This window comes from Saccopteryx bilineata, chromosome 5 (genome assembly GCF_036850765.1).
Source record: "Saccopteryx bilineata isolate mSacBil1 chromosome 5, mSacBil1_pri_phased_curated, whole genome shotgun sequence".
Taxonomy (NCBI): Eukaryota; Metazoa; Chordata; class Mammalia; order Chiroptera; family Emballonuridae; genus Saccopteryx; species Saccopteryx bilineata.
This window is the reverse complement of record NC_089494.1, coordinates 2,391,945-2,417,545: the sequence shown is the minus strand read 5'-3', so window position 1 is coordinate 2,417,545 and position 25,601 is coordinate 2,391,945. Positions and strand designations below refer to the sequence as shown.

At 49.9% G+C, this 25,601-nt stretch overlaps 1 protein-coding gene across 4 annotated transcripts in view; it reads left to right on the top strand.

The window, feature by feature from the left end:
• The window catches only part of TRAF3IP1 (TRAF3 interacting protein 1), a 50,670-nt gene extending 27,052 nt beyond the window's left edge, over positions 1-23,618 (top strand). The window contains exons 9-14 of one of the 4 annotated variants that reach the window (XM_066280996.1): positions 65-145; positions 1,084-1,207; positions 1,367-1,403; positions 5,077-5,153; positions 19,335-19,555; positions 21,870-23,618. In XM_066280996.1, the coding sequence (XP_066137093.1) occupies positions 65-145; positions 1,084-1,207; positions 1,367-1,403; positions 5,077-5,153; positions 19,335-19,555; positions 21,870-22,035 (706 nt within the window). In that variant the 3' untranslated portion in view covers positions 22,036-23,618. Of the gene's footprint in view, positions 1-61; positions 146-1,083; positions 1,208-1,366; positions 1,404-5,076; positions 5,154-19,334; positions 19,556-21,869 lie in introns of all 4 variants that reach the window. The other 3 variants (XM_066280995.1, XM_066280994.1, XM_066280993.1) reach the window with 3 other exon arrangements.
• The last annotated feature ends 1,983 nt before the right edge of the window (positions 23,619-25,601 follow it).

Below are 25,601 nucleotides of genomic sequence, written 5' to 3'. Positions count from 1 at the left end.
TCTGCTTTGAAACGTGAGAGTGCTTTACTCTCCTGTGTTTGGTTTTTGCTGTCTGGTCTAGAAGAATTCCTCGTCCCGGGAGCGCCAGGCCAGCGCCTCCTCGGGTAAAAGCGCAGGACGGCGCGGAGGTGCTCACCGCCGACAGGTGAGGCGTGCCCTGAGGGGTCGGGCTTCTGCGGGGGTGTGGGGTCCCTCCTGACCTGTTCCTTGCACTGAAAGGAGGGAGAGGCTTGGGGTGTGCGTGCGGGTGCACGTGTATACTTGCATGTGTGTGCTTGCGTCTGCTGCTGGGTGATAGGGGTCCGGAGATCGGGCGGTGCTCATTAAAGCAGATTGCCTGAAGTGGGCAGGGAAGGACTGAGGCCAGAGGGCTGGTGGGAGCCGGGGCGTGTTTGGGGCTGCAGGCGGTGGTCAGGGCACAGGTGCAGGGAGGAAGTGCCCAAGTGGAGGAAGCTCACAGTGGTTGCGGTGGGGTGGCAGTCGGGGGCCGTTCTTGTTGGTGGTTACTAGAGCCCTGGGGAGCTCTTGGGTGGAGGACCAGGTCAGGGGCTGCTGGCCCAGAACAGTGGCAGGGCCTGGTGGACAGCTGGTGTGTCAGTGGGGGTACGGGGCAGTGATGAGGAGTCACATGAGGGGCCTAAGGAAGCTGCTCTTCTCAGGCAACCTTGAGGGCAGAGGTCGGGGCAGCTCTGGCCAGCAGGGCCTCTCTTGCCACTTCACCCTGAAGCTCGTGACTTGACAGGATAGGCTTTCAAGTGAGGCTGCAGGGGAAGGCCTGGTCTCCCTGAGGGCCTGGCCGGAGAGGTAGAGGGCGCAGGCTGTGGTTTGGGGCAAGGGTGGGGCTGGATGGGCAGTTGGGGTGGGGCTGGGTGTGGCCGGGGAGTTGGCAGAGGGCAGGACTCACAGGGACCCAGGCCTGGGGACTTCACTCAGCTGACCCCTGCGTTCTGTGATGTTGTTCTAGAGACAGTGGTGGTAAACTGCTGTCATGTAATTAACCTCACACAGAGTTCCAGAAACACGAGGTTAATGAAAACGTCACCGACAGAGATTGCTAATTTAATGTGATTTCTTTTCATTTAGGACAGGGAGCGGTAAGACCGTCTCCAGTGTGATCATGGAGTCGCAGCACTTGGACGCTGAGGAGGACGACCAGTTTGTGGTGGAGGCTGCCCCCCAGCCCTCTGCGGCCGCAGAACTCGAAGTGGTCAGTTGCAGTGGCACTTACACTGCGTGGTTTAGATCTATGCAGACAGAATTTCCTCGCTTTTTCAGTTAGTGTTCTGCCCTGGCTACTTGGGTCATTCCTCTGATGAGATCCTCAAACCGCATGTCCTCTCTCCCCTCTCCTTCCTCTCCTTCTCAGGTGCAGGCGGTGGAGCTGGAGGCCGGCGAGCAGCACGGTGAGTGGTGGGCGTGTGTGTCCGAGCCTCGCGTGTGCTGGGCTGTGGGTGCCCGTTCTGGTCAGGGTGCCACAGCAGGAGGTGGGGCTCAGGGGACAGTCCCTGCGAGGCTGTGGTGCTTCTTGTTCTGGAAGATGGCAGTGCTGCTCTCGTCCTTAGGGGACCTGGGCAACCCCGGACCCTGAGGTCAGCTGTGAGCTGTTCATAGGTGACTCTCTTTCTTGTCTGTATGGTCACAGCTGGGATTGCATGACCTTCGAGATCATTCCTGGACAGACAGTTCTGTAATGTCACTGTTCTCTTCCCAGAGTCTTCCTTCATCCCACACCGAAAACCACAGACAGTGGGCTGTGACCCCTGCCCCCTCACACAGCTCCGGCCGTGTCTCAGCCTCCCCCACCGTGGCTCCACACCTAAAACCACAGACAGTGGGCTGTGACCCCTGCCCCCTCACACAGTCCCGGCCGTGTCTCAGCCTCCCCCACCGCGGCTCCACGCCCCAGGTCTTACAAGCCCTGGAGAACATCATTTCCTTGTAAACATTCTGTACTCAGCTCTAAGACAGGGCGCTCTTTTTAAGAAACAACCATAAATTCATTAATTCTTTAATAGAATCAAATACCCTTTTTCCTGAGTTGTGTATTTTTTCCAGTTTGAGTACAGTTCAGATAAGGTCCCTACATTACAACTGATCTGACTTGTCTCTCTCAACAAGTCTCTTTCCTTGTCATTTATTTGTTGAAGAAGCCAGTTGTTTAGAGATTCTCACACCTACGTGTTGCTTTTTATTATTTTTTATTTTATTTTTCTGAAGTGAGAGGCCGGGAGGCAGACAGACAGACTCCCGCATGGGCTTGACCAAGATCCACCTGGCATGCCCACCAGGGGACGATGCTCTGCCCACCTGGGGCATTGCTCTACTGCAACCAGAGCCACTCTAGCGCCCGAGGCAGAGGCCATGGAGCCATCCTCAGCGCCCGGGCCAAGTTTGCTTCAATGAAGCCTTGGCTGCGGGAGGGGAAGAGAGAGACAGAGAGGAAGGAGAGGGGGAGGAGGGGAGAAGCAGATGGGCGCTTCTTCTGTGTGCCCTGGCCGGGAATCGAACCTGGGACATCCACACACTGGGCCAATGCTCTACCAGTGAGCCAACTGGCCAGGGCCCATGTTGCTTATTATACCCTGTATTATGTCTTTTTTCCCTATTCCTATAAATCGGTTCTAGTGACTTGATCAGATTCAGGATTTTTGGATAAGAACGCTTACCAGGTAGTGTTGGTTCCTCTTAACGTGTGCTTGGGATGTTACGCAGGTGATTATTTCCATCAGTGTTGTGGAACGGGATGTTCTCATCTGTGCTCCCTGCCCATGTTTCAGTGGGAGAATTCACAGAGGGCAGCTTTTCCCCTGTGGTCAGGCTCCTGTGGGCCAATGGGATGCCTGCCTCCCTGTAGTATGGATCTGTTTCCTAACAGTGAGCTGGGTCCTGGCCCTAGCCAAGGAGCCTGGCTGCACACTGCTGCCGGGTTGTTCCTTATTTCTAGGGGGTTTCTTCTTTTTTTTCCAATAAGAAACATATCCTGAGTTCACACTGGTGTTTTCAGTTCAGCTCTATGATTGTAGTATTTTTCTGCGTTTCTTGCTTCTATATGTGCATCTTAGGCCAAAGGTGCTGGCTCCCAACAGCCCCAGGCAGTGTTCACTTCTTCCGGCACCCAGGGCAGCTTTGCCCCCGCAGCGAGCACGCGCACAGCCCGGGGCAGCTCTGCCCCCGCAGCGAGCACGCGCACAGCCCGGGGCAGCTCTGCCCCCGCAGGGAGCACGCGCACAGCCCGGGGCAGCTCTGCCCCCCCCCCCCCCCCGCAGGGAGCACGCGCACAGCCCGGGGCAGCTCTGCCCCCGCAGCCAGCACGCGCACAGCCCGGGGCAGCTCTGCCCCCGCAGCCAGCACGCGCACAGCCCGGGGCAGCTCTGCCCCCGCAGCCAGCACGCGCACAGCCCGGGGCAGCTCTGCCCCCGCAGCCAGCACGCGCACAGCCCGGGGCAGCTCTGCCCCCCGCAGCGAGCACGCGCACAGCCCGGGGCAGCTCTGCCCCCGCAGCCAGCACGCGCACAGCCCGGGGCAGCTCTGCCCCCGCAGCGAGCACGCGCACAGCCCGGGGCAGCTCTGCCCCCGCAGGGAGCACGCGCACAGCCCGGGGCAGCTCTGCCCCCGCAGCGAGCACGCGCACAGCCCGGGGCAGCTCTGCCCCCGCAGCCAGCACGCGCACAGCCCGGGGCAGCTTTGCCCCTGCAGCCAGCACGCGCACAGCCCGGGGCAGCTTTGCCTCGCGGCAGTCATAGAGCCAGTATCACCACCAGTTCTTAACAGCAATATGATCACTAGAAACACTTAAGGAGTTTTTTAGGTAGATCCGTTGGTCTTTTTGTTTTAAAGGTAATCCCATTAGGGGTGTACAACCAATTAGTCTGTCATAAAATTATAAAATAAATTCTTTATTAGCCTGTGTTTCAGTTTTTAGGCATTAATATCTGGATTTAATTTTGTACAATTTATGTAAAATATTTACGTTTTCAAGGCCAGTGAACTGAACAGGCTGTGCTCAGAGAGGCAGGCGTCCACCCTGTCCCCTCCTCACGGCCTGTTCGCTCCCTCCGATCCGGCGACAGTGAGGTCAGGGCTTCTCCCTCTAGTTAAGAATCCGAGTCAAGACTGTCCACATTCGTCCTGCTTCACTGGACATGTGCTACGTTCTGTCCAGGGCAGTGTTGAGGCTTTGTCCTCCGCGGTGTGGGCAGACCCAGTTTGTTCAGCCTGTTTCTTAATGATGCACATCTGGGTAAACAGTATTTTAAAGAAAATAGGTTTTTGTATGATATTTATCTCCTGGATAATTCTGTTTTTTTTTTGAAGATCTTATCTCAGTATAAAAGAAATATTAGAACTTAGAAGCTTTTAGAAGCAATTCAAAATTATCATATCTGTTTATAGTTGGTTTTTTTTTTTTTTTTTTTTTTTTTTACAGAGACAGAGAGTCAGAGAGAGGGATAGACAGGGACAGACAGACAGGAATGGAGAGATGAGAAGCATCAATCATTAGTTTTTCGTTACGCGTTGCGACTTCTTAGTTGTTCATTGATTGCTTTCTCATATGTGCCTTGACCACGAGCCTTCAGCAGACCGAGTAACCCCTTGTTCAAGTCAGCGACCCTGGGTCCAAGCTGTTGAGCTTTTTGCTCAAGCCAGATGAGCTCACACTCAAGCTGGCAACCTCGGGGTCTCGAACGTGGGTCCTTCCACATCCCAGTCCAACGCTCTATCCACTGTGCCACCACCTGGTCAGGCCTGTTTATAGTTGTTTTGAATGTTAATCTACATTTCTTAATTCTTGTAAATAGAAAAGAAAATCTAGCTCATTTCTAAAGTTGTTTTTCTTTTTAAACCTTTCAAGGAGTTGATTTCTTTGAAACACTTTGAGATTGTAGAGTTAATTTCCAACAGCAGCTGTTGTGTTGTAGGTTTTCTTTTATCAAATAAAGATTCCTTGAAGCTGTTTTTAGTGTAGGAGGAGGAACAGTAAGGACTTAGTACTCTTCTCACTCGTCCACCCATTTAGAACGGGATAGGTCAAAGGGCAGAGAACAACTTGAACATAAAGCCACTGCTTTTCAACAGGAGGACTTGTCAAGAAAATTTTGGAGACCAAGAAAGACTATGAGAAGTTGCAGCTGTCGCCCAGACCTGGAGATAAGGTAATGGAATGTTTTCTGTGAATACCAGCATTTAGCAGTCTCTTTCACACATTTACTTTAAAAACTAGAAGCACCTTTCAAAGGTTGTGGTTATCAGTAATGTCTGTTTATATATTTAAAAGCACCCCTCCCCTACTCCTGCACTAGAGAGGGTAGACACCTCAGGGTTTCTGCATTGTGATATCACTTCCTGGACCCTCTTGTCAGTCCTGTCCTGGGTGGGTAGACACCTCAGGGCTTCTGCATTGTGATATCACTTCCCGGACCCTCTTGTCAGTCCTGTCCTGGGTGGGTAGACACCTCAGGGCTTCTGCATTGTGATATCACTTCCCGGACCCTCTTACCAGTCCTGTCCTGGGAGGGTAGACACCTCAGGGTTTCTGCATTGTGATATCACTTCCCGAACCCTCTTACCAGTCCTGTCCTGGGAGGGTAGACACCTCAGGGCTTCTGCATTGTGATATCACTTCCCGGACCCTCTTACCAGTCCTGTCCTGGGAGGGTAGACACCTCAGGGTTTCTGCATTGTGATATCACTTCCCGAACCCTCTTACCAGTCCTGTCCTGGGAGGGTAGACACCTCAGGGCTTCTGCATTGTGATATCACTTCCCGGACCCTCTTGTCAGTCCTGTCCTGGGTGGGTAGACACCTCAGGGCTTCTGCATTGTGATATCACTTCCCGGACCCTCTTACCAGTCCTGTCCTGGGAGGGTAGACACCTCAGGGTTTCTGCATTGTGATATCACTTCCCGAACCCTCTTACCAGTCCTGTCCTGGGAGGGTAGACACCTCAGGGCTTCTGCATTGTGATATCACTTCCCGGACCCTCTTACCAGTCCTGTCCTGGGAGGGTAGACACCTCAGGGCTTCTGCATTGTGATATCACTTCCCGGACCCTCTTACCAGTCCTGTCCTGGGTGAGTAGACACCCCAGGAATTCTGCATTGTGATATCACTTCCGGGACCCTCTTGTCAGTCCTGTCCTGGGTGGGTAGACACCTCAGGGCTTCTGCATTGTGATATCACTTCCAGGACCCTCTTACCAGTCCTGTCCTGGGAGGGTAGACACCTCAGGGTTTCTGCATTGTGATATCACTTCCAGGACCCTCTTGTCAGTCCTGTCCTGGGTGGGTAGACATCTCAGGGCTTCTGCATTGTGATATCACTTCCCGGACCCTCTTGTCAGTCCTGTCCTGGGTGGGCAGCAGCCTCCTTTGTAAGTCAAGGTCAGAGGTCTGCTCTGCCCTGAATCCATGACTCTCCCTTCCTGCCTCCTCCATCCTCCCCTGGCCTGTGGAATTGGGAACTGGCCACCTGGCCCTGGCTGATTGCAGAGAGAGAGACTGGGGGACTGTTCACCTCTGGCTTTTCAATAGGGACTCTTACTATCTGGCCTCCCAGCAGTCTTTCTTACAAGTGTGATGTGGCTTTGTTGGGACCCACGGCCTGCCCACCACTGCCCTTGGGCATATGACCCTGGGGTGAATACCTGCAGGTCAGGCACTGTGCCCCAAATATCTTTTATGTTTGTATGTATGTATGTATTTTAGCAAGAGAGAAACAGACAGGAAGGGACAGAGATTAGAAGCATCAACTCATAGTTGCAGCATCTTAGTTGTTCATTGATTGCTTTTCATATGTGCCTTAACTGGGGGCTCCAGCCAACCCAGTGACCCTTGCTCAAGCCAGCAACATTGGGGTTCAAGCCAGCAACCTTTGGGCTCAAGCCAGCAACCATGGGGTCATGTCTATGATCCCGTGCTCAAGCTGGTGAACCTGTGCTCATGCCAGCGACCTTGGGGTTTTCAATCTGGGTCCTCAGTATCCCAGGCCAACATTCTATCCACTGTGCCACCACCTGGTCAGGCTCAAACTTCAAGGCTAGTTTTCTGTTAGTCGTATTTTAAAATAACCATAAATATTTATTTATTTTAACAGAAAGCAGTATTTTGGATAGTTTTATCCACAGCCAACAAGTCCCATGTTTTATATACACGCACACACACATTGATTTAATGGTTATTTGTTATAGATAATTCTGCTTACAATGACCTGGTTTGTCCTGGAGACGTGCCCTGAGCGTAACATTAGGGGGAGCCCTTGAAACGGGAACTAGAGAATGCTGTTGCCTGAGGCTTCACAGGGCAGGCCAGTGTTTGCTCTTCCCTAGGGGGCGTGTCTGTCTGGCCTGCTGTCTGCTGCTGTGGAATTTTAATGTGTCCAAGTCCCTTTTGGGGGTGGGCGAGGAGTTGCCCTGCTGTCCCTGGCTGCGTGTCTGCCGCCCCGTGGAGGGAGCCGGGGCCTCACGCTCTCACTGCAGGTGACCCGCCAGGCTTCCGCTGGTGTAGCTCAGGGGTCCCCAAACTCTTTACACAGGGGGCCAGTTCACTGTCCCTCAGACTGTTGGAGGGCTGGACTATAAAAAAAAACTATGAACAAATCCCTATGCACACTGCACATATCTTATTTTAAAGTAAAAAAACAAAAGGGGAACAAATACAATATTTAAAATAAAGAACAAATAAATTTAAATCAACAAACTGACCAATATTTCTTTTTTTTTTTTTTTTTTTTTTGTATTTTTCCGAAGCTGGAAACGGGATAGACAGACTCCCGCATGCGCCCGACCGGGATCCACCCGGCACGCCCACCAGGGGCGATGCTCTGCCCACCAGGGGGCGACCAGAGCCACTCTAGCGCCTGGGGCAGAGGCCAAGGAGCCATCCCTAGCGCCCGGGCCATCCTTGCTCCAATGGAGCCCCGGCTGCAGGAGGGGAAGAGAGAAGCAGAGAGGAAGGAGGGGGGGGGTGTGGAGAAGCAAATGGGTGCTTCTCTTATGTGCCCTGGCCGGGAATCAAACCCGGGTCCCCTGCACGCCGGGCCGACGCTCTACTGCTGAGCCAATCGGCCAGGGCCACAAACTGACCAGTATTTCAATGGGAACTATGGGCCTGCTTTTGTTTTTTTTTTGTTTTTTTTTTAATTTTTATTTATTTATTCATTTTAGAGAGGAGAGGGAGAGACAGAGAGAGAGAGAGAGGAGAGACAGAGAGAGAGAAGGGGGGAGGAGCTGGAAGCATCAACTCCCATATGTGCCTTGACCAGGCAAGCCCAGGGTTTTGAACCGGCAACCTCAGCATTTCCAGGTCGACGCTTTATCCACTGTGCCATCACAGGTCAGGCATGGGCCTGCTTTTGGCTAATGAGATGGTCAATGTCCGGTTCCATATTTGTCACTGCTAGCCGGAACAAGTGATATGACGCGCTTCCAGAGCCGTGACGCGTGCGTCCTGCGTCACTGGGAGTAGTACTGTACGTGAGCGACACCGAGCTTTGAGGAGCCGCCACGTACAGTACTCCCGGAGCGCGGGATGCGGAGTAGCTGTGGCTGCTCCCGGTGTGGCTGCTGCAGCTGTGATGTGTGTGCCGAGCACCCAGGCCTGAGGCTCAGAGTCCCCTCTGAGGAGTCCTCTTCAGAGCCCTCCATCTTTTGACTTAAGACAAAGGCCCCTTGCTCGGTCGCTGCTTTAAAAAGTCCAGAGTCTGCTGACAGGCGACGCAGCTCAGCAGGGAAGAGCCAGCGGTCTGCGCTGCTCTCTTTAGCGGGCTAATGAAATCAGATTTACATTTAGCTTATTGGTCTTCTAAAAATCCTTGGTTATTTTTTAAAATAAAAGAAATTGAAAACGTACGGGGGAAGTAGAGGTCTTTTCCGCCCTTGCCCCAGACCCTCCCCCCAGGCCGACACAGGTGTGCGGTGGGCGTGGCTCTCCTTGGGTGGGCGTGGCTCAAGAGCTCCTGTCGCCCTGGTGCTCCGCAGCACTTTGTTTTGAGACCCTCTGGCCTTGAGATCTAGTTTATTCATTTCAACTGATGACTGGCCTTTCATTGTTTATGAATTCCTTTACTGGTGGACATTCAGGTCTCTGCAGCCGTTCGCTGTACGACCAGTGCTCAGTGAGCGCCCTGCGTGTCCCCTGGCACAGAGCCAGTGTCCCCTGAGCTGTGGTCAGCACATGTTTCCTGCGCAGGGCCGGGCAGTAAGCCCTGCAGGCTCTGAGCTGCGCTGTCTCTGGTCCAGCTACCAGCCCTGCTGCTGCGACCCATGAGCAAGCAGCCGCACAGACTGCAGGAGCCGGGGCGTGTGGCCGTGTGCCGGTGACATTGTGCACTCCGGGCCAGCCTGGGGCTGTGCCAGGGCACAGCTGCCCCTTCCTCTTTAGAGCAGCTGTGGCCGCTTTCTTTGTGGGTGAAGGCTGGGCACACATCTACACCAGCCACAGCCGCCCTCGAAGGCAGCCTGGCCTCCACAGTCCCTTCGGGCCACCTCCACCCCCGCCTGTCCCCATCCCCACCGCCTGTCCCCCCACCCCGCCCCGTCCCGGATACTGCTCACTCGTGGTCTGTCACCACACCTTAGTCAGCATTTCTCAGACCCGTGTATGAATGGGAATGTGTGGTCTGCGATGCAGGCCTTTTGGTCTGGCTTTTACTCGTCCAGATGATTGCGAGGTGTATCCATGTCACAGCATGGATGACAGTTCTCTCCTTCCCACTGCTGACCAGTATTCCACTGTGGACATACGCCGTAGTTTCTCCGCACACCTGTTGACACACACTGGGGCCTGCTCTGTTTGGGACTGCTGCAGGTTATCCTGTGGTGAACGTTCACGGACGCACTGCCGTCCCTCTGGGTAAACACTGCCAGCAGAACTGCAGGGTCATCTGGCAAATGTGTGCTTACCATTTTAAGGAATGCCAAACTTTTCCTAAGTGGCTCTGCCACTGTGCATTCGTACTGGCAGTGCGTGAGGGCTCTGGTTCCTCCACGTCCTTGCCAATACCTGGTGTGGTCAGTCAGCATTTTAGTTTTAATTTGTTGCGGTTTACTTTTCATTTCCTTAATGGCTGAAGGTCGCTCTGTCCACTGCTGGCTGCTGGCCCCTCTTCCACGCTTGTGCTGTTGAGACCTGATGCTACCCGCTGTCCTTGTCTTCACACTGACCTTCCCATCTCTGACCACATCAGCTTCTTAGGGGGTAGACCCCATTTTCTTATTTCTTTTTGAGTTTCTTTTGGCAGTTAATATTTGTCTCAGTGAGGACTCAAGTCACCTGTGAGTGAAGGAAAGATCCAGAACAGTAGTGGCTTGCATGAGGTAGAAGGCGCTTTAGCTCGTGCCTCAGAGTCGGAGTGGCAGTGACCAGATCCTCCTGCTCTTTCCTCCACCCTCCTGACCGCTGTTCCTCCGAGCCCCTCCTGGACCCAGGTGGCTGCTCCCGTTCCAGCCTTCAGGACTGGATTCCAGCCAGAAGGAAGGAAGAAAAGGGAAGCAGGAGAAGGGCACCCCCTCCTCTTTCAGGCTCTTTACTGGGGGCTGTGCCCACCGCTTCCACTTACATCGCGTTGGCCCGATCTTTGTCACGGAGGGAACCAGGAAGTGAAATCTTGATTCCACGCACCGCTGGCTTGGCTAACAATCAGGGGTTCCATTAACACAGACGAGAACCTGCCAGATTCTCCTGCCGCCTGGCACGCTCAGGAGATGGTAATGTTTGCAAGGCACATGGGGAACGGAGGAGGCTGCCTGCCGGGCGGGGGGCCAGGGGTTTCTGGGACACGCGTGTCTGCCACATGTGGGCTGCGCTCGGTGGCGGGCAGTTCCGGAGACCAGAGCCGGGCCGACCAGCGTTTCTCGAGGACACCCGCACCTCCTTAGCCTTCACAGTCTCGGTGTGGAGGTGTTGGGCGTGTGCTTTATGGTTTTAAAAATAGATCTTTGGTTTTCCTTTTCTTCCAGAAATGTCATCTTTTTCCCCCTTTGATAAGATTTCTAAAAAAGCTGTTGAAATGGGCCCTCTGGCAAAGCATCAGCTTTCAATTTTCGTAGGTACCCATTTGTGCCGTTTTCTGTTTTTCCTGTTTTTTTAGATGCTTACTTTTTCTCGCCTCATATGTAAAACTTAGCTTATTTATTTTTAGTGTTTATCATTTTAAAAAGAAGTTAATATATCTAAGACTATACATTTCTCTTTAAGCATGCTGTATCCCTGAATTTTAAACTCCTTGAATAATTAATGGTAAATATAATTTCTTGAATTAATATGAAGTCCTTTGTTGTTATTTCTTTTAAACACATGGGCTATTTAGGAGTCTGCTTTTTAACTTTCAAATGGAAAGGTTTTTAAAGTCTTCGTATTTACAGTGTCTGGTGTGATTGCACATTCAGGGACTGTGGTCTGTGTGGTGCTGATTATTTGGAGCCGAGCCTTTCTCTGCGGCCAGCCGTGGTTGGTGGTGGCTGGTGCTCGAGGAGCGGTTCTGCTCTCTGCGCTCCGGGCCTCCGGGCCTCCGGGCGGGCTTGGTGCTGCGCGGGCTTCTCGGGGAGGCGAGGGTAGCATCCTCAGAACGGGGGCTGTAGCTGCCGTGTATTACTGGTTTATCCAAGTTAATTATATGAGCCGCCTATCTTCTCTATCTCATTTCAAAATTCAAATAGTGTTTTCTCTGCTTTTTGTGTAAGTTATAGTGTGCCCGTGCCTGTGGTCTTGGTACTTTTTACTTTTTTTGGAGGGACCTCCCCCCCCCCAACGCTAAGGAAATACATATTTGTAATCTGGGCATCTTTCCAGCCTGTCTTTGAAGTTGTGTTGGAAGAAAAGCCATTTCTTATTGTGCTAATGGATTGAATAGTACATTATAGAATAAATATGTGAATCAGACTGCTTTGAGCATTTTTTTCATTATTCTGACTTATTTGTTCTCTTTTCAGGAGGAAATATTAAACTTTGTTAATAGTAAGATATTAGTGCATGCCAATATTTTTTCTTGAGATTTATGAAGTTTTTGAAAAACAACCAGAAAGGTACTTTTTATTCGTGTTTCTTGTGCTTAAAAATGCTCATGTTTTTAAAAAAAAAAAAAAAAAAAAAAAAAAAATGCTCATGTTTTAAACTGTATAAAATGAAGATGCTTCAGAGTTATAGCCAGCAGTTTCAAAGAGAGCTCTCTCTAAGGTACTGTGTGAAGATTTTCTCTTTTCTATTTTTGTAAATTAAAAAAAATTACTGGTTTGAGAGAGAGAGAGAGAAACAGCAGTTTGTTCCATTTATTCACACATTTATTGGTTGATTCTTGGATGTGCCCTGACCAGGGACTGAACCCACAACCTTGGTGTGTCGGGACGATGCCCTGCTGAGCCACCCGTTCAGGACTCTCCTGATTTATCAGTCTCCTTTTTTATTTTATTTTTTTAGCCTTTTTTCATGTTATTATGTTCTAATTGAATGTAAATTTCAGCTACTTATTTTTTTAGATTCAATTCTTTATTTTGAAATAGAGTATTTCCCTGTTGTAGGTTTTTTTCTCTTTCTGTTCAGTTCAGGTTTCTGTGATTTTCCTCGTCACCTCCTTGGTGGTATAAACCAGTGGTTTTCAACCCTTTTTTACATGGGGACTGGTGGGAATAAGAGAATTATTTTGGGGACCACTAAGGCAGACATCACCCTGAGCATAAGCGAATTCAGCTGAGATTGTTGGGTCTATAATCTTCACACGACATCAGGGTGGCTGACTCTTTAGTGTTCCGGCACGAAATTTCCATGGTCCGGCAGGTGGAAAACACTGCTGTAAACAGTACGCCTCGTGGGGGTGCTGGTGCTCCTGCCCCTCTTCAGACGAGAACTTGGCCTCTGTGGGCTGGAGGGCCTGCACGTCTGTGTCACTGCCTCCTCTGTGGAAGTGCACTCGGCCGGTGTGGAACCAGTGTCCATGGAGCTGTGGGGACTGTTTGCAAGAGCCTCTGTCCAAATGCCTTGTGATAGAGTGATCTTACCATACACGTTATACTTGTTGTAATAACTAGTTATAGCGAAGGTAGCTAAATTCTTACGTAAGTCAGCGGTTTCACCCTCACTTTCATTTTGTGGATTTAAATAGAACTTTAAACGACCATTTTGGTAGCTAGATGGTGCAATTTCAACACAGATACTTTCACCCTATTAGAAAAATGTTATTCAGAATACCTTCTTGCCTGACCTGTGGTGGTGCAGTGGATAAAGCACCAACCTGGGATGCTGAGGTCGCCAGTTCGAAACCCTGGGCTTGCCTGGTCAAGGCACATATGGGAGTTGATGCTTCCTGCTCCTCCTGTTCTATCTCTTTTCTCTCTCTATCTCTTTCTCTCTCTCTCTCTCTCACTAAAACTGAATTAAAAAAAAATACCTCCTTTACTGAAATTTTGCACCTGATAAAAGTACTTTAAGTTTGGATGAAAGGGAACAAATGCTATATTTCTTCATTAGTGAGACTTGAACAGCTGAACTCTGGAACCACTGATTGATTTCAGTCCTAAACAGTTATTTTTATTTATTTATTCGTGTTAGGAAATAAGGTGGTAGTTTTCTGTTCCCAAGGAATGCAGGCTCTTCCAGTGCACGCAGTCTGGGGCGTTCAGGCTTAGGGTGTAAAATCCTCACCACCAAATTATCAACAGTAGCACTTAAAATAAGTACATCTATGTGCATCGGTATATTTTAGATGATGAAAATCGTTTGGAAACCATGAAATCATTACACGTATATGAACTTTGTGAAGGTGGTCACAGGTAAGTAGGCTTCCTGAGTGTGGACAAAGGTGGTATGGGTAGAATGTCAGAGGACTGTTACCTGGGGAAAAAAATGTGGCTTAAGGAAACTGGATAATGAAAATATGATTAGCCACATAGTCTTATAAACATTTGCAAAGGGAATGGTCATCTTCTGTTTAATATATTTAGTGAATGATAATGTGATGAGTGAAGATATTTTCACTCAAAACTTTCACTTAAAAGTTCATATATTATGTTTATCACTTCTAGATTTTAGTCACTTTTGGCTGACAATCATTTTGGCCTTAACTCTGTCAGCACCCTATCTGTGCTTTGCATAACCAATACCTGTAGTTTGATGGACTTAGACAGCCTGAGCCCCCGTAGGTGTGAACTTGGTTACTAAGTACTGTAGAGCCTGGTGTGTAACTGTGTTAACTGGCACGTTAATGAATGTTGGGGTGGAGGTCTGCCTTGTACCAGCCCCAGATGAAGACCAGTTGGTGAGAATTAGAATGTAGGCTGGGTTTAGTCGACTGGCTGTACCCAGGGGGTGAAACCCCGTGAGGAGAGTGCTGGTGGTCTGGACAGCAGTCACTAGGAAGACAGAGGGACCGGTCATGGGTTACCGGGGCTGCAGCTGTCCAGTGTGCGGCCACGGCAGGCGCAGAGGAGGCGCTGCCCCGACGGGGGACTCACAGGCGCCTGAGAGCTTTAGAGAGTGCCCACTGAGAGACACCAGGACATTTTGTTTTTTAAAAGAATGTTAGAAATCGGGTCTTACAAGAGGGGCCTTGCAAACACTTCCGCCCTGGGCGCAGTCCGGCTTGGCTGTCCTCGCACGAAGCAGCGTCGCTGTGCTGCCCCCAGGGGGGCCGTGGTTCAGCCGGTGACAGTGGCTAGCAGAACCTGGCAGCTTCAGCCTCCCGGCCCTGTGCTCCCGTGGGCAATCTCTGGTCTTGCCGGTGCTCAGAGGACGGCGGCACCACTTCCTGCCCAGGAAATAGAGGTCCTGGGAGTCTGAGCACCGGACCTAGGTCCCAGCTCCTGTCCGGCTCCGGGCCGCGTGGGGACATCGGTGCAGCTCAGAGTCACTAGAAACCTCGTGCAGTTTGGGACGCAGCACCTGTCACACGTGGAGCAGCTTGTTCCCAGAACTGTTTTAATCCTGAAATCCCATATTTCTTTGGCTTCACTTGAAACAATGAAATTTACTTCCTGGTAATTTTTTTTCTTACTCTTCTCTAGTTATTTTTGTTCTTTCTGAGACATATTCACTTGAGTCCATTGCTTTGAGAAACATTTTTATTTTTCTAGTTCCCATCTCCTCGTTGTTCCTGTCTGGTTACATTTTTTTTTTTTTTTCCTGAGAGGAGAGAGAGAGGAAGAGAGATGAGAAGCATCAACTTGTAGTTGGGGCACCTTAGTTGTGCATTGATTACTTTTCATATTTGCCTTGACTGGGGGCTCCAGCCGAGCCCGTAATCCCTTATTCAAGCCAGTGATATTGAGGCTCAAGCCAGAGACTGTGGGATCAAGTTGATGATCCCGTTCTCAAGCTGTGACCTCGTGCTCAAACTGGTGAGCCTGCACTCAAGCCGGCAACCCCGCGCTCGAGCTGGCCACCTTGGGGTTTCAGACCTGGGTCCTCAGCGTCCCAGGTCAGTGCTCTGTCCACTGCACCGCCACCAGTCAGGCCCTGTGCGATCTCTTCTGACTTGAAAAGCAGCTTCCCGTGGAGGCCTGTTGCTGGAGGAATGCGACCTGGCTAAACGAGTTAGGGTTTCTCGGGTTTAATTGACTGAGTAGAACGGGCCCAGAGGGACTGAGGTGGACCAGCTAGTGGCTATTGGTCACCCGTTGCTGACATCACTCCCCAGTACGTGACTGGGTCACCTCTACAAACAAGGGTGTTGTGCGGCACTGGGATGGTCCCACCTGGGAAGCACAGCCCCTCCTGTCGAGGACACCGGCTCCCAGCTGCCCAGAGCCGCACGCAGCCATGTGCAGCCCAGCTCTGGTGGGAAACCGCTTGTCGGCTTTTCCGGCCTTCCCGTTTGCGGCCTCGGCAGCTTGAAAGAGCACAGCGGTCACTTGGTCGCAGGTCCCGAGCTTGGTACCTTGCTGTTTCCTCGCAGTTGTGTGCGGGCCCCGCATCTGGGGCAGGACTCACCCGGACCTGAGGCTGAGCCTTCTTGCCGCATCCTGCATGTTGTCACCGGGCACGCGTGGATTTGTCCCGTTACTGCTGGTCCTCCCTGGGCTCTCGATCAGAGAGGTGTCTGCCGGCTTCTCCTCTGCTGGTCGCTCCTGCCCTCTCCCTCCTGGTGTTTTGTGGGGTTCCTCATAAAACCGTCTGAGCGCAATGTTTCTTTTGTGGAAAATTTTAAACTGCCTTTATTTTTGTATGAACTAGTGAGTGTTCAGGCTTTCTGTTTCTTCTTTAGTCAGTTCCAGTTGTCAGGTTTTTTTCCTTTAATTTTCAAGTTCATGGTCTTGATAGAATTATGTTAAATATTGGCTCTATTTATTGTTTTATTTTGTTCTGTTTTTATTAATTTTACTACTTTTTAGTGATTTTTCTTCTTTTAAAAATCAGTTTTTCTGGCCCTGGCCAGTTGGCTCAGCGGTAGAGCGTTGGCCTGGCGTGTAGGAGTCCCGGGTTCGATTCTCAGCCAGGGCACACAGGAGAAGCGCCCATCTGCTTCTCCACCCCTCCCCCTCTCCTTCCTCTCTATCTCTCTCTTCCCCTCCCGCAGCCAAGGCTCCACTGGAGCAAAGTTGGCCTGGGCGCTGAGGATGGCTCTGTGGCCTCTGCCTCAGGCGCTAGAGTGGCTCTGATTGCAACAGAGCGACGCCCGGGAGGGGCAGAGCATCGCCCCCTGGTGGGCATGCCAGGTGGATCCTGGCCGGGTGCATGCGGGAGTCTATCTGACTGCCTCCCCATTTCCAATTTAAGCAAAAATACAAAAAATTTTAAAAAAATCAGTTTTTCCAGAAATTTGTTTATCTTATTAAATCACCTTTTGGCTTTGTTGATTTTCTCTTTTGTATCTTTCATTTTAATGATATCTCCAATTTTTAAATTTTTTCTTTTATTCTGTGTTTTCTCTGAAAGAACAAGTCATGGTTAGGAATTATTAAAGCATGTATTTTGTCATATAATTGTTGGTGAAATAGACTATATTGTGGGATTGAAAACTGTTCCCTAGAAAACAGTCGTCTCGTCTGTTTCCTTTAATGGTCAGTGTGCCTCCCTCGTTTCTGCAGCCACATCTGGTGAAGAGTCAGTTCTTTCAGTTTAAAAAAAAAAAGCCCAAGTAAATGTAGTATCCATTAAACGAGGCTCAATTATCTTATTTTTAACGAAAAAATTATTCTCGTGCCCAATAAATAAAATCTCCAGGCAGGGTGCTGTCTTTAAGAGTAGGGGTCACATTCCCAGCTCAGCCTTCCCTCTGGTGGAGAGGCACAGGGGCCGGAGGGCCTGCCTGGAGCGGTCAGCGCCCGCCGTCGCAGCGAGTGGGTGTGGGCACTGGATGGGAATGTGACCCCACTGGGGTACTCTGGAGGTTCTAGCCAGTCCCAAGAGATGAGGTTTAATTCTGGAAGGGAGGCAGGGTCACCATATTTGAAGATGACAACAGTTGATCAAGTAAATCAACCCCCGGAGTTAAAAGCGTGAGAAAACAACGTGTAAGAGGGCCAGTGAGAAGCCAACGGAGTCACCGTCTGCCCGTGGGTCGGTAATCAGCTGTGGGAACCAGTGTTCCTGCGGAAACAGAACATGACCCCCTGGGGTCTGTGGGCTTTTAATGAGGTGCTGCCAGTCACTGTTGACTGAGAAGTTGAGGAATTTTACCAAGAAATACAGAAGACCTGGGAAAACATCAGGACATTGTGTTCATGGGTGGAAAATGCAACATTACAGAGATGTTCATTTCCCTCAAGCTAACCTGTCGGTTTAATGTAGTTCTAATACATAGTCAGTGGAGGTTTTAGAACTTGACAGAATATTCCAAAGTTCATCTGGAAGATGAATATATGAGAAGAGCCTTCCATAAAAAGGTTTGAAAGGACCAGGTGAAGCCAGTAATGTCACATTCTTAACTTACCTTCATTACTTTAGGTAGAGAGGGAGCGTTTCAGCTGAGAAGTTGGGTCTGCGTTCCCTGCTGCCTGCCTGCTTTGTCAGTGTGGTTTATGATCGGTTCTCAGTGTAGTAAGATGATTATCAAGTGTTTCCGTTTCTCAGGTCGAGGAGAAAGGCTGGTCTGTGTACTGTCTTCTCTGTTCTGGGCACTGACTTTGCTTCAGTCACATGGACCTCTGGTCTCATGTCAAGCCCCCTACGCTTACCCCACCCAGACGTCCAGGACAGCTTCTCCTTGGTCCTTTTCAGGGGCCGTAGCTGTTTGGAGAAGTAGCTGGCATTCAGTGATCTGTACCAGCTGCTAGGAGGCTCCTTCTCTGCCTTTATACTGAGAGGTCTGAGACTGTGGTCAAGGTTCATGTTCTCATCAGACGGTTCTGCTGGTCTGGTGCCCCGTATTAAGAGCTCTGTTTCCTTAATTGAATTGCTTTTGTACTTTGTCAAGAACCATTTGGCATATCTGTGAGGCTGTTTCTGGACCCCTCTCCTGTCTCATTAGTCTGTGTGTCTGTCCTGCCGACAGCACACTCTTGATGAAACCGGGTGGGCTGATTTCTCCTCCTCCTCCTTCACTTCCTGAGTGGTCCAGCCACTGCTTCAGCTTTCTCTGAGTACTTCAGCTGGGTGCTGTGGGCCACGCCCTCCGGGTCCCCACCAGTGACCTCCATCAGTCCAGGTGCAGCACATCGCCCATTTCCCATTTTGTGGGGCCCTTTCCTCCTCTTGCCTGGTGAGCTGGGTTTCAGAGTTCCCTGAGATGGGAGAGGGTGCAGTGAGGGGCAGGTCCTTGTCCACCGCTGCATTTGGGAAAGTTACTGTCTCTCAGCTTCTCTTACCATGATTGCAGCAAGTGTCTGGTCTTTTGGGAAATAAAATCTTACCATCTAGAATGGGCCCCAGAGACAGCCTTCCAGGTAAGGACCTCTCTACCCTTTTCTTTTTTTTCTTTTTTTTTGTGACAGACAGAGAGAGGGACAGATAGGGACAGACAGGCAGGAAGGGAGAGAGATGAGAAGCATCAGTTCTTTGTTGCGGCTCCTTAGTCTCCTTAGTTGTTCACTGATTGCTTTCTCATATGTGCCTTGACCGGGAGGCTACAGCAGAGCAAGTGACCCCTTGCTCAAGCCAACAACCTTGGGCTCAAGCCAGCGACCTTAGGACACCGAACCTGGGTCCTCTGCGTCCCAGTCCGATGCTCTGTTCACTTTGCCCCGCCTGGTCAGGCAGACCCTCTACCATTTGAGAAGGAAGGGACTCTCCCAGACACTGCTTATATGTCACAGAGTGCTGTTTTTTTCAGGGCTGCTGCTGGCCGGAGACTCATGGTCACAGGAGCGAACACTCACGTGGCCTGGTGGCTCTGAGCCAGCACTGCCCCACACCTGAGCCCTTCTGCCTCCGGACTGAGGCTGTTTCTCCATATTTTCCCCCCAACTATAGGAGAAGGCGCTTGTCTTTGAGTCAGCCTGGAAGGAGAAAGACATCGTTTCCAAGGAGATAGAGAAGCTGCGCATGTCCATCCAGACGCTGTGCAAGAGCGCGCTGCCCCTGGGCAGGATCATGAACTATCTCCAGGAAGACGTGGACGCCATGCAGAAGGAGCTGCAGCTGTGGCATAGCGAGAACAAGCAGCACACCGAGGCCCTGCAGCAGGAGCAGAGGTGGGGGTGGCAGACAGGGTGGGGCGGGCCAGGTGGGTGGGCGGGGCCAGGGCCAGGGCATGGTCAGGGTGGAGTTGGGGCAGGCCCAGGGCATGGTCAGGTAGGTGGGCAGGGCCAGGGCCAGGGCGTGGCCAGGCGGAGTTCAGGCGGAGCAGGGCGAGGGACCCCCATGTCTGCAGGGCTGGGCCCTCCCTGTCGTCTTCCTTCCTCCTTGCTGGCAGTGTGCTTTTCTCTGTATCAGTGAGAACAGATTTGGAGCTAATATTCATGCATAAAACAGTTTAGACATTCACAAGTTCAGATACCATGTTTTATTATATTTCATCAAAATTCCTAAAGTTTTATAATTGTTTGTAGTTCAAAAGTATTTTAATTATTTACTCTAAATAAATGCTGGTGAACCCATTTTGAAGTTGCTACTGTAAAAGAAACAATAGCCGTTAAAAAGATTTATTTTAGAGAAATGTTTGCTATCTAATCAGTGAATCTAGGATGCGTATATCAACTATTAACTGTTCTTTCAGAAAACACTTGATTTGACTCAATTATTTATTTTAAGCCCATGCAATATAAAGCTATATTATAATGGGGTCCCAGTCTTTATTAGTCTGCTAATTCTTAAAAAGGCCCTTAGTATTAAAGTGCACCGCATGACAGAGGTCAGATAGTCACTGAGAACTTGAGGTGTCTCTCTCAGCCTGACTCGGGCTCCCTGCTGTCCGGAAGCCAAGCGCACCTGCGAGGCCTTCCTGAGCCGGAAAGGCTTAAAGTGAGCAGGTGGTTATTAATTTATGTGGAAACAGCTTTGAGCATTTCCAGACCCCCAGAATAACCTGTCAGACATACCAAGTAACACGGAAAACCTGAAGTAACAGTAACATAGTAGAGTCAGGAATGACAGGATAAGTACCAGGCTTCGTGTGCACACAAGTCCACTCCAGCAGGAGTTGCCATTTTATCCGTTACTGGTGCCGACTGCAGCACCGTTTGCTGCTAGCAGAACCAGAACAGTGACTTCACCTTCTCTGTGTGTGTCAATAGTGTGGATGCTGGACGCAGGCGCGTTCAGCACACGCGCAGTGTTTGTCATTTACCGTGGCCCAGCACTTACTTAGGTCCAGCTGTATTCCAAGCTGCACACCTGTCTAAGCTCCGAGGCCGTCCTGAGGCCTCAGGGCCCGTCCTGCCCGCAGCGGCAGGGTCCCTGGAGCCGAGGCTGACGCTCCCGTGCAGCTCGCAGCTCGGCCTCTGGCACCGAGGGCCGAGGGCTCCCTGGGCCCCTGCTGCTGCCTGTACGAAGCACGTGGTGACTGCTGCTTCCGCTTTTGGCCTTTTTTTCCCCCATAAAAGTGAAAATCCTCTTGGGATTTCTTTCAGTTAGTGGAAACAGTTACTAATGCAGGTGCATTCAAAAAACGAAGCGTCATACGTGAACTTTCCAAAAGTGGGGGGCGCCTGGAATGGGTTAGCACTTGTGAGCTTTGATTTCAGGTGTTGAAACTATGGTCACAGACATTTCCTCCTTAAAGGCCCCACTTGCTCTGGGGCAGGGTGGTTGAATCCTCGCTCTGCTTTGCTTTGTTGTCATGAGCTCAGAAACCGAGAGGGAGAGGCTGATTCTGAGCAAGGCCCCCCCTTGTTCCTGGAGTGACCCCAGTGTCTGACCCGGTAGTGAAGGCTCGGAGGGGCCCCAGAGGGTCCTCTTGAAGCTGGGCGAGCCTGCCCAGGGGGTGGGGCTTCTCCACCAGTGAAGGTGGGCACGTGTGGGCGTCCCGGTGGCGCTTCCTGGTGCTGATGGCCTTGCTGCCCGCCTCCCTGCCAGCCCAGGGTGCTCGGTGACACCTGTAATTTAAGGAATATTAGACCTCGTTGTATAAATTTCATGTTCGACTTCACTTCTGGCTGTGGTGGGGGTGGTGAAGATCAGTAGATTTTCCCAGGGGTGAAGGATTAGTCTCTTCAAGTCCTTCTTCAGTACATTTCTATTTTTACCCTTTTTCTTTGGGTGAAATAAGCACTTTGGTTGTCTTGGAGGTTTTATTTTTATAATTTATTTTTGATTTTTCATTGGTTTGACAGAGTGAGAGAGCAGGAGAGGGGAGGAGGAAGGAGAGAGAAGCATGAGCTCGCCTCGGGCAGCTGTTCTGTTCAGTTGTGCACTCACTGGTCGGCCCCCCTGCGTGCCCTGACCGGGTGGAGCGGGCAGCCTCTGGCGCCCTGGCTGACCTTTCTCCAGGGCCTTGAGTGTGTTCATGAGGAAGCAAACCTCAGAGGAGACTGGACACTTAGGAGCGCCTGGTTTTGTTCCCACCAGTGTCACCAGCTCCGCGGTGGAGCCCCTGAAGGCGGAGCTGGCGGAGCTGGAGCAGCTGATCAAAGACCAGCAGGACAAGATCTGTGCCGTGAAGGCCAACATCCTGAAGAACGAAGAGAAAATCCAGAAAATGGTGTATGGTATTAATGTGAGCTCGAGAAGGTGAGAGCCCAGGACGTTCAGGGTGTGAGTCCTCCTCAGTCTGACAATAAAAGGGAGCTCGGAGCGAGGGGCTGTTCTGTGTGCAGAGGGCACCTTTCCTCCCGGCCTCCTCAGGCCTCCTCGCAGGCCGGTTGTAAACGGCTCCTGCAGATGCTGTGTGGGAGTGTCTGCGAGCCTGTTCACTGGGTCTGTGGAGCCTGGGCCTTAGTTCTGGCCCAGAGTACTCCTGCCCCGTGCACCGAACCGAACCGAACCGTCGTGGTGGGTTTCAGTCCTGGGTCTAGTGAGCACTCCCGCAAGTCAGGCACTGAGCAAAGGCTGTGTCCCCTCTGAGGCACTTTACGAGTGACCGAGGTCTGCTCGCAATTGGGTTATAGTTTGAGTTCCTTTCCGCTCAAAAAGGGTTCATTTCAACCTGTATCTTTGTAAAGGCACATAGGAACGTTTTTAAAACCTCTTTATAATGAGTGTAATTTTCCTTATGTAATTTTCTTATTGGTCCCTATTACTATTCTTGTATTTCTCACCCTTAAAAGTTCATAAATTTAAGAAGGTGATTTCAGTATAGCCTTCATGAAACTGTGTGGACGTGAGGCTGTCCCGGCCACCCCCACTGCTTTCTTTCCCAGGTGGGTGCTTGTGTGGCTCCGCGGGGGCCTTGCTCTCCATGGCCCGCCTGGCACGCCGCCCTCCCCTCGCACAGGTGGTGCACCCTGCACCCCGCACCCTGCACCCTGCACCCTGCGGGCAGGTCCTCTAGGGAAACTGAGAAAGGACAACTTAAAAGGAAGCACCAGTTCACAAACTTTTTTTGATGTTACCATTTAGGGGGGTATTTTTTTTACATGGTTTCTATTTAGTTTTCACTTACATATAAAACTGTACGTACTGACGTCTTCAATTTTGTATATAAAGCATTTCATTGTTCCGGGATACACATTCCGTAGGTCCTGATACTTTTATTTCTAGGTGTTGCATTTATTACTAAAACCACAGAGGGCCATGTCAAGTGTTAGAATTGCCTGAGGAGGTTTTGTTTTTATAAAGGTTAGCACAAATGGTACAGTTTAGTTTTTCTGACTATGATTTTCAAAATAAATCTTTTACTACGGTGGTTATAGGATTTTCTAAGCTGAATACATTGAAGGTCAAATTACTAAGATCTGCCATTTTGAAACATTGGTCTTTTTCTCCTTTCTTAAAGCGCACCTTAACATTCTGTTTGATCAGATTGTACCAAATACTTTATTGGAAGAGGGGAAACATCATAGTTAACTAACCTGTCACATACTGGTAATCTGTTTTCTACTGAATTGAATGACTTAGCCACAACCCTGAACAGCCCTGTTTTGCTTCAAGTTAAGATGTCTACTTTTTTATGAATTTGTATGTATGACTACAATTCTTTGTGTTGCAGAAAGTTACATACATTGTATGTGGATAAATTTTTATATGAAGTAGCCTATCAAATTGTATCATAAAATTTATTTTTTTCTTTTATACATAGATCATTAAAATAATCATATTTTTTCTACACGTGTATGGGTTTTCCAATTTAGTTCATACCTGGAAAAATGTATTTATAAGCGTTGGGATTTTTTTTTTTAATTTTTGAATGGGCATTTTGTTTTCCTTGAAGAAAGTTCAGGGAAATCTATGTTTATATTCATATGGGGGTAATTGTCCATTTTCTGTATACATTGAAGTTTTATAAGACAGGTAAGCATTTATCAAATTTTAATATCATTCATGAAGTTTTAAAAAGTCTCTGTAATTATTACTGTATTTTATAGACAGATCCTGGTATTACTTATTATTTTGATAAAATATACAAATGGCATTATTAAATGCTTTCTCTACTTTAGTTTATAAGTTTTCAGGAAGTACTGGAGTCATAGTTCAGAAATTTTAGTTTAAAAATTGAACTGAGGCCTGACTTATGGTGGCGCAGTGGATGAAGCATCAACCTGGAAATGCTGAGGTCGCCGGTTCGAAACCCTGGGCTTGCCTGGTCAAGGCACATATGGGAGTTGATGCTTCCAGCTCTTCCCCCCTTCTCTCTCTCTCTCTCTCTCTCTCTCTCCCCCCTCCTCTCTAAAAATGAATAAATAAATAAAATAAATTTTAAAAAAATTTAAAAAAAAATTGAACTGAGGCCCTGGTTAGTTGGTTCAGTGGTAAAGCATCGGCCTGGTGTGTGGAAGTTCCAGGTTTGGTTCCTGATCAGGGCACATAGGAGAAATGACCATCTGCTTCTCCACCCTTCCGCTCTCCCTTCTCTCTCTCTCTCCCCTTTCTGCAGCCATGGGTCAAATGGTTCGAGCAAAGTTGGCCCCGGGCACTGAGGATAGCTCCATGGACTTGCGTCAGGTGTTAAAATATAAAATAGCTTGGTTGCCGAGCAGTGGAGCAGAAGCTCATCCCCTGGCAGTGGGCGTGCGGGTGGATCCTTGTTTGGGTGCATGCTTGGGGTGCATGCGGGAGTCTTTCTGCCTCACTGCCTTTCACTTAATTAAAAAACAACAACAACAAAACAGTTGAGCTGAGCCCTGGCTGGATAGCCCCTTAGGTTAGAGCAGTATTTTTCAATCGCTGGTCAGACTGGTCTGCCAGGAATTTTGTGCTGGTTTACAAAAGGGTTAACCACCCTGGTGTATGAAGATTACAGACCCAGTGATCTGAGTCGAATTCGCTTATGTTCAGGGTGATTTCTGCCTTTGTGGTCCCCGAAATAATTCTCCTATTTTCACTGGTCCCCAAGTGTGAAAGGGTTGAAAGCCCCGGGTTGGAGCATTGTCCCAGTGTGCAGAGGGTGTGGGTGTGATCCCTGCTCAGGACACATGCAGAAATGGATTGAAGTTTCTGTCTGCCTCTCCCCCCCCCCCCCGCCAAAAAAAAATCAATAAGTTAAAAAATAAAAAGTTAGCTTTTTTTTTAAAAAAAAAAAGAGGTTGAGCTGACACTAATTTGTATTCAAAGGAAATGATGTGAACCTTTGGGGAAAAACTAAAGACCAAAAAAAATTTAAGCTTTCTACTTTGACAGCTAACTTTTTCTGTTTAATAAGCCACCTGAAAATACTCATCGTTGAAATCGATGGAGAGAGATGGTGTCATTTAGTGACACTAAGTGCAGGTTGGGATGTCAGGGGGTCTGGCGCTCTCTTCACACTGACAGGTGCCCCTGAAACAGGGCTGGACTTCTCTAAGCTGCCCTGACCCGACTGATGGCCGGGACCTTGAGCAGATGGCAGCGCTCACAGGCTTAGGATGACTGGCTTGTTTGCACTTCCATAAAGAATCGGCTACAAAATGAGGTCCTGCGCACAAGGTAATGACCCAGGCGTGCCCACCGTCGGGGCCTAGGCTCTGGAACCTTCCACCCACACCCAGAAGTGCAGAGAGCACACACCCCTGGTTCATCGTACCTCCCGCGGGCTCAGAGCTGACCTCTATCCGGTGACACACTGTTAGTGAAAAAGTTTCGTGTTTCTCTAACGGGTCTTTGGGCAGTAGAGTTCACGCAGCCCTGCGGGGAGGACGGAAGTCAGCCCCCCAGCCCCCCCCCCGA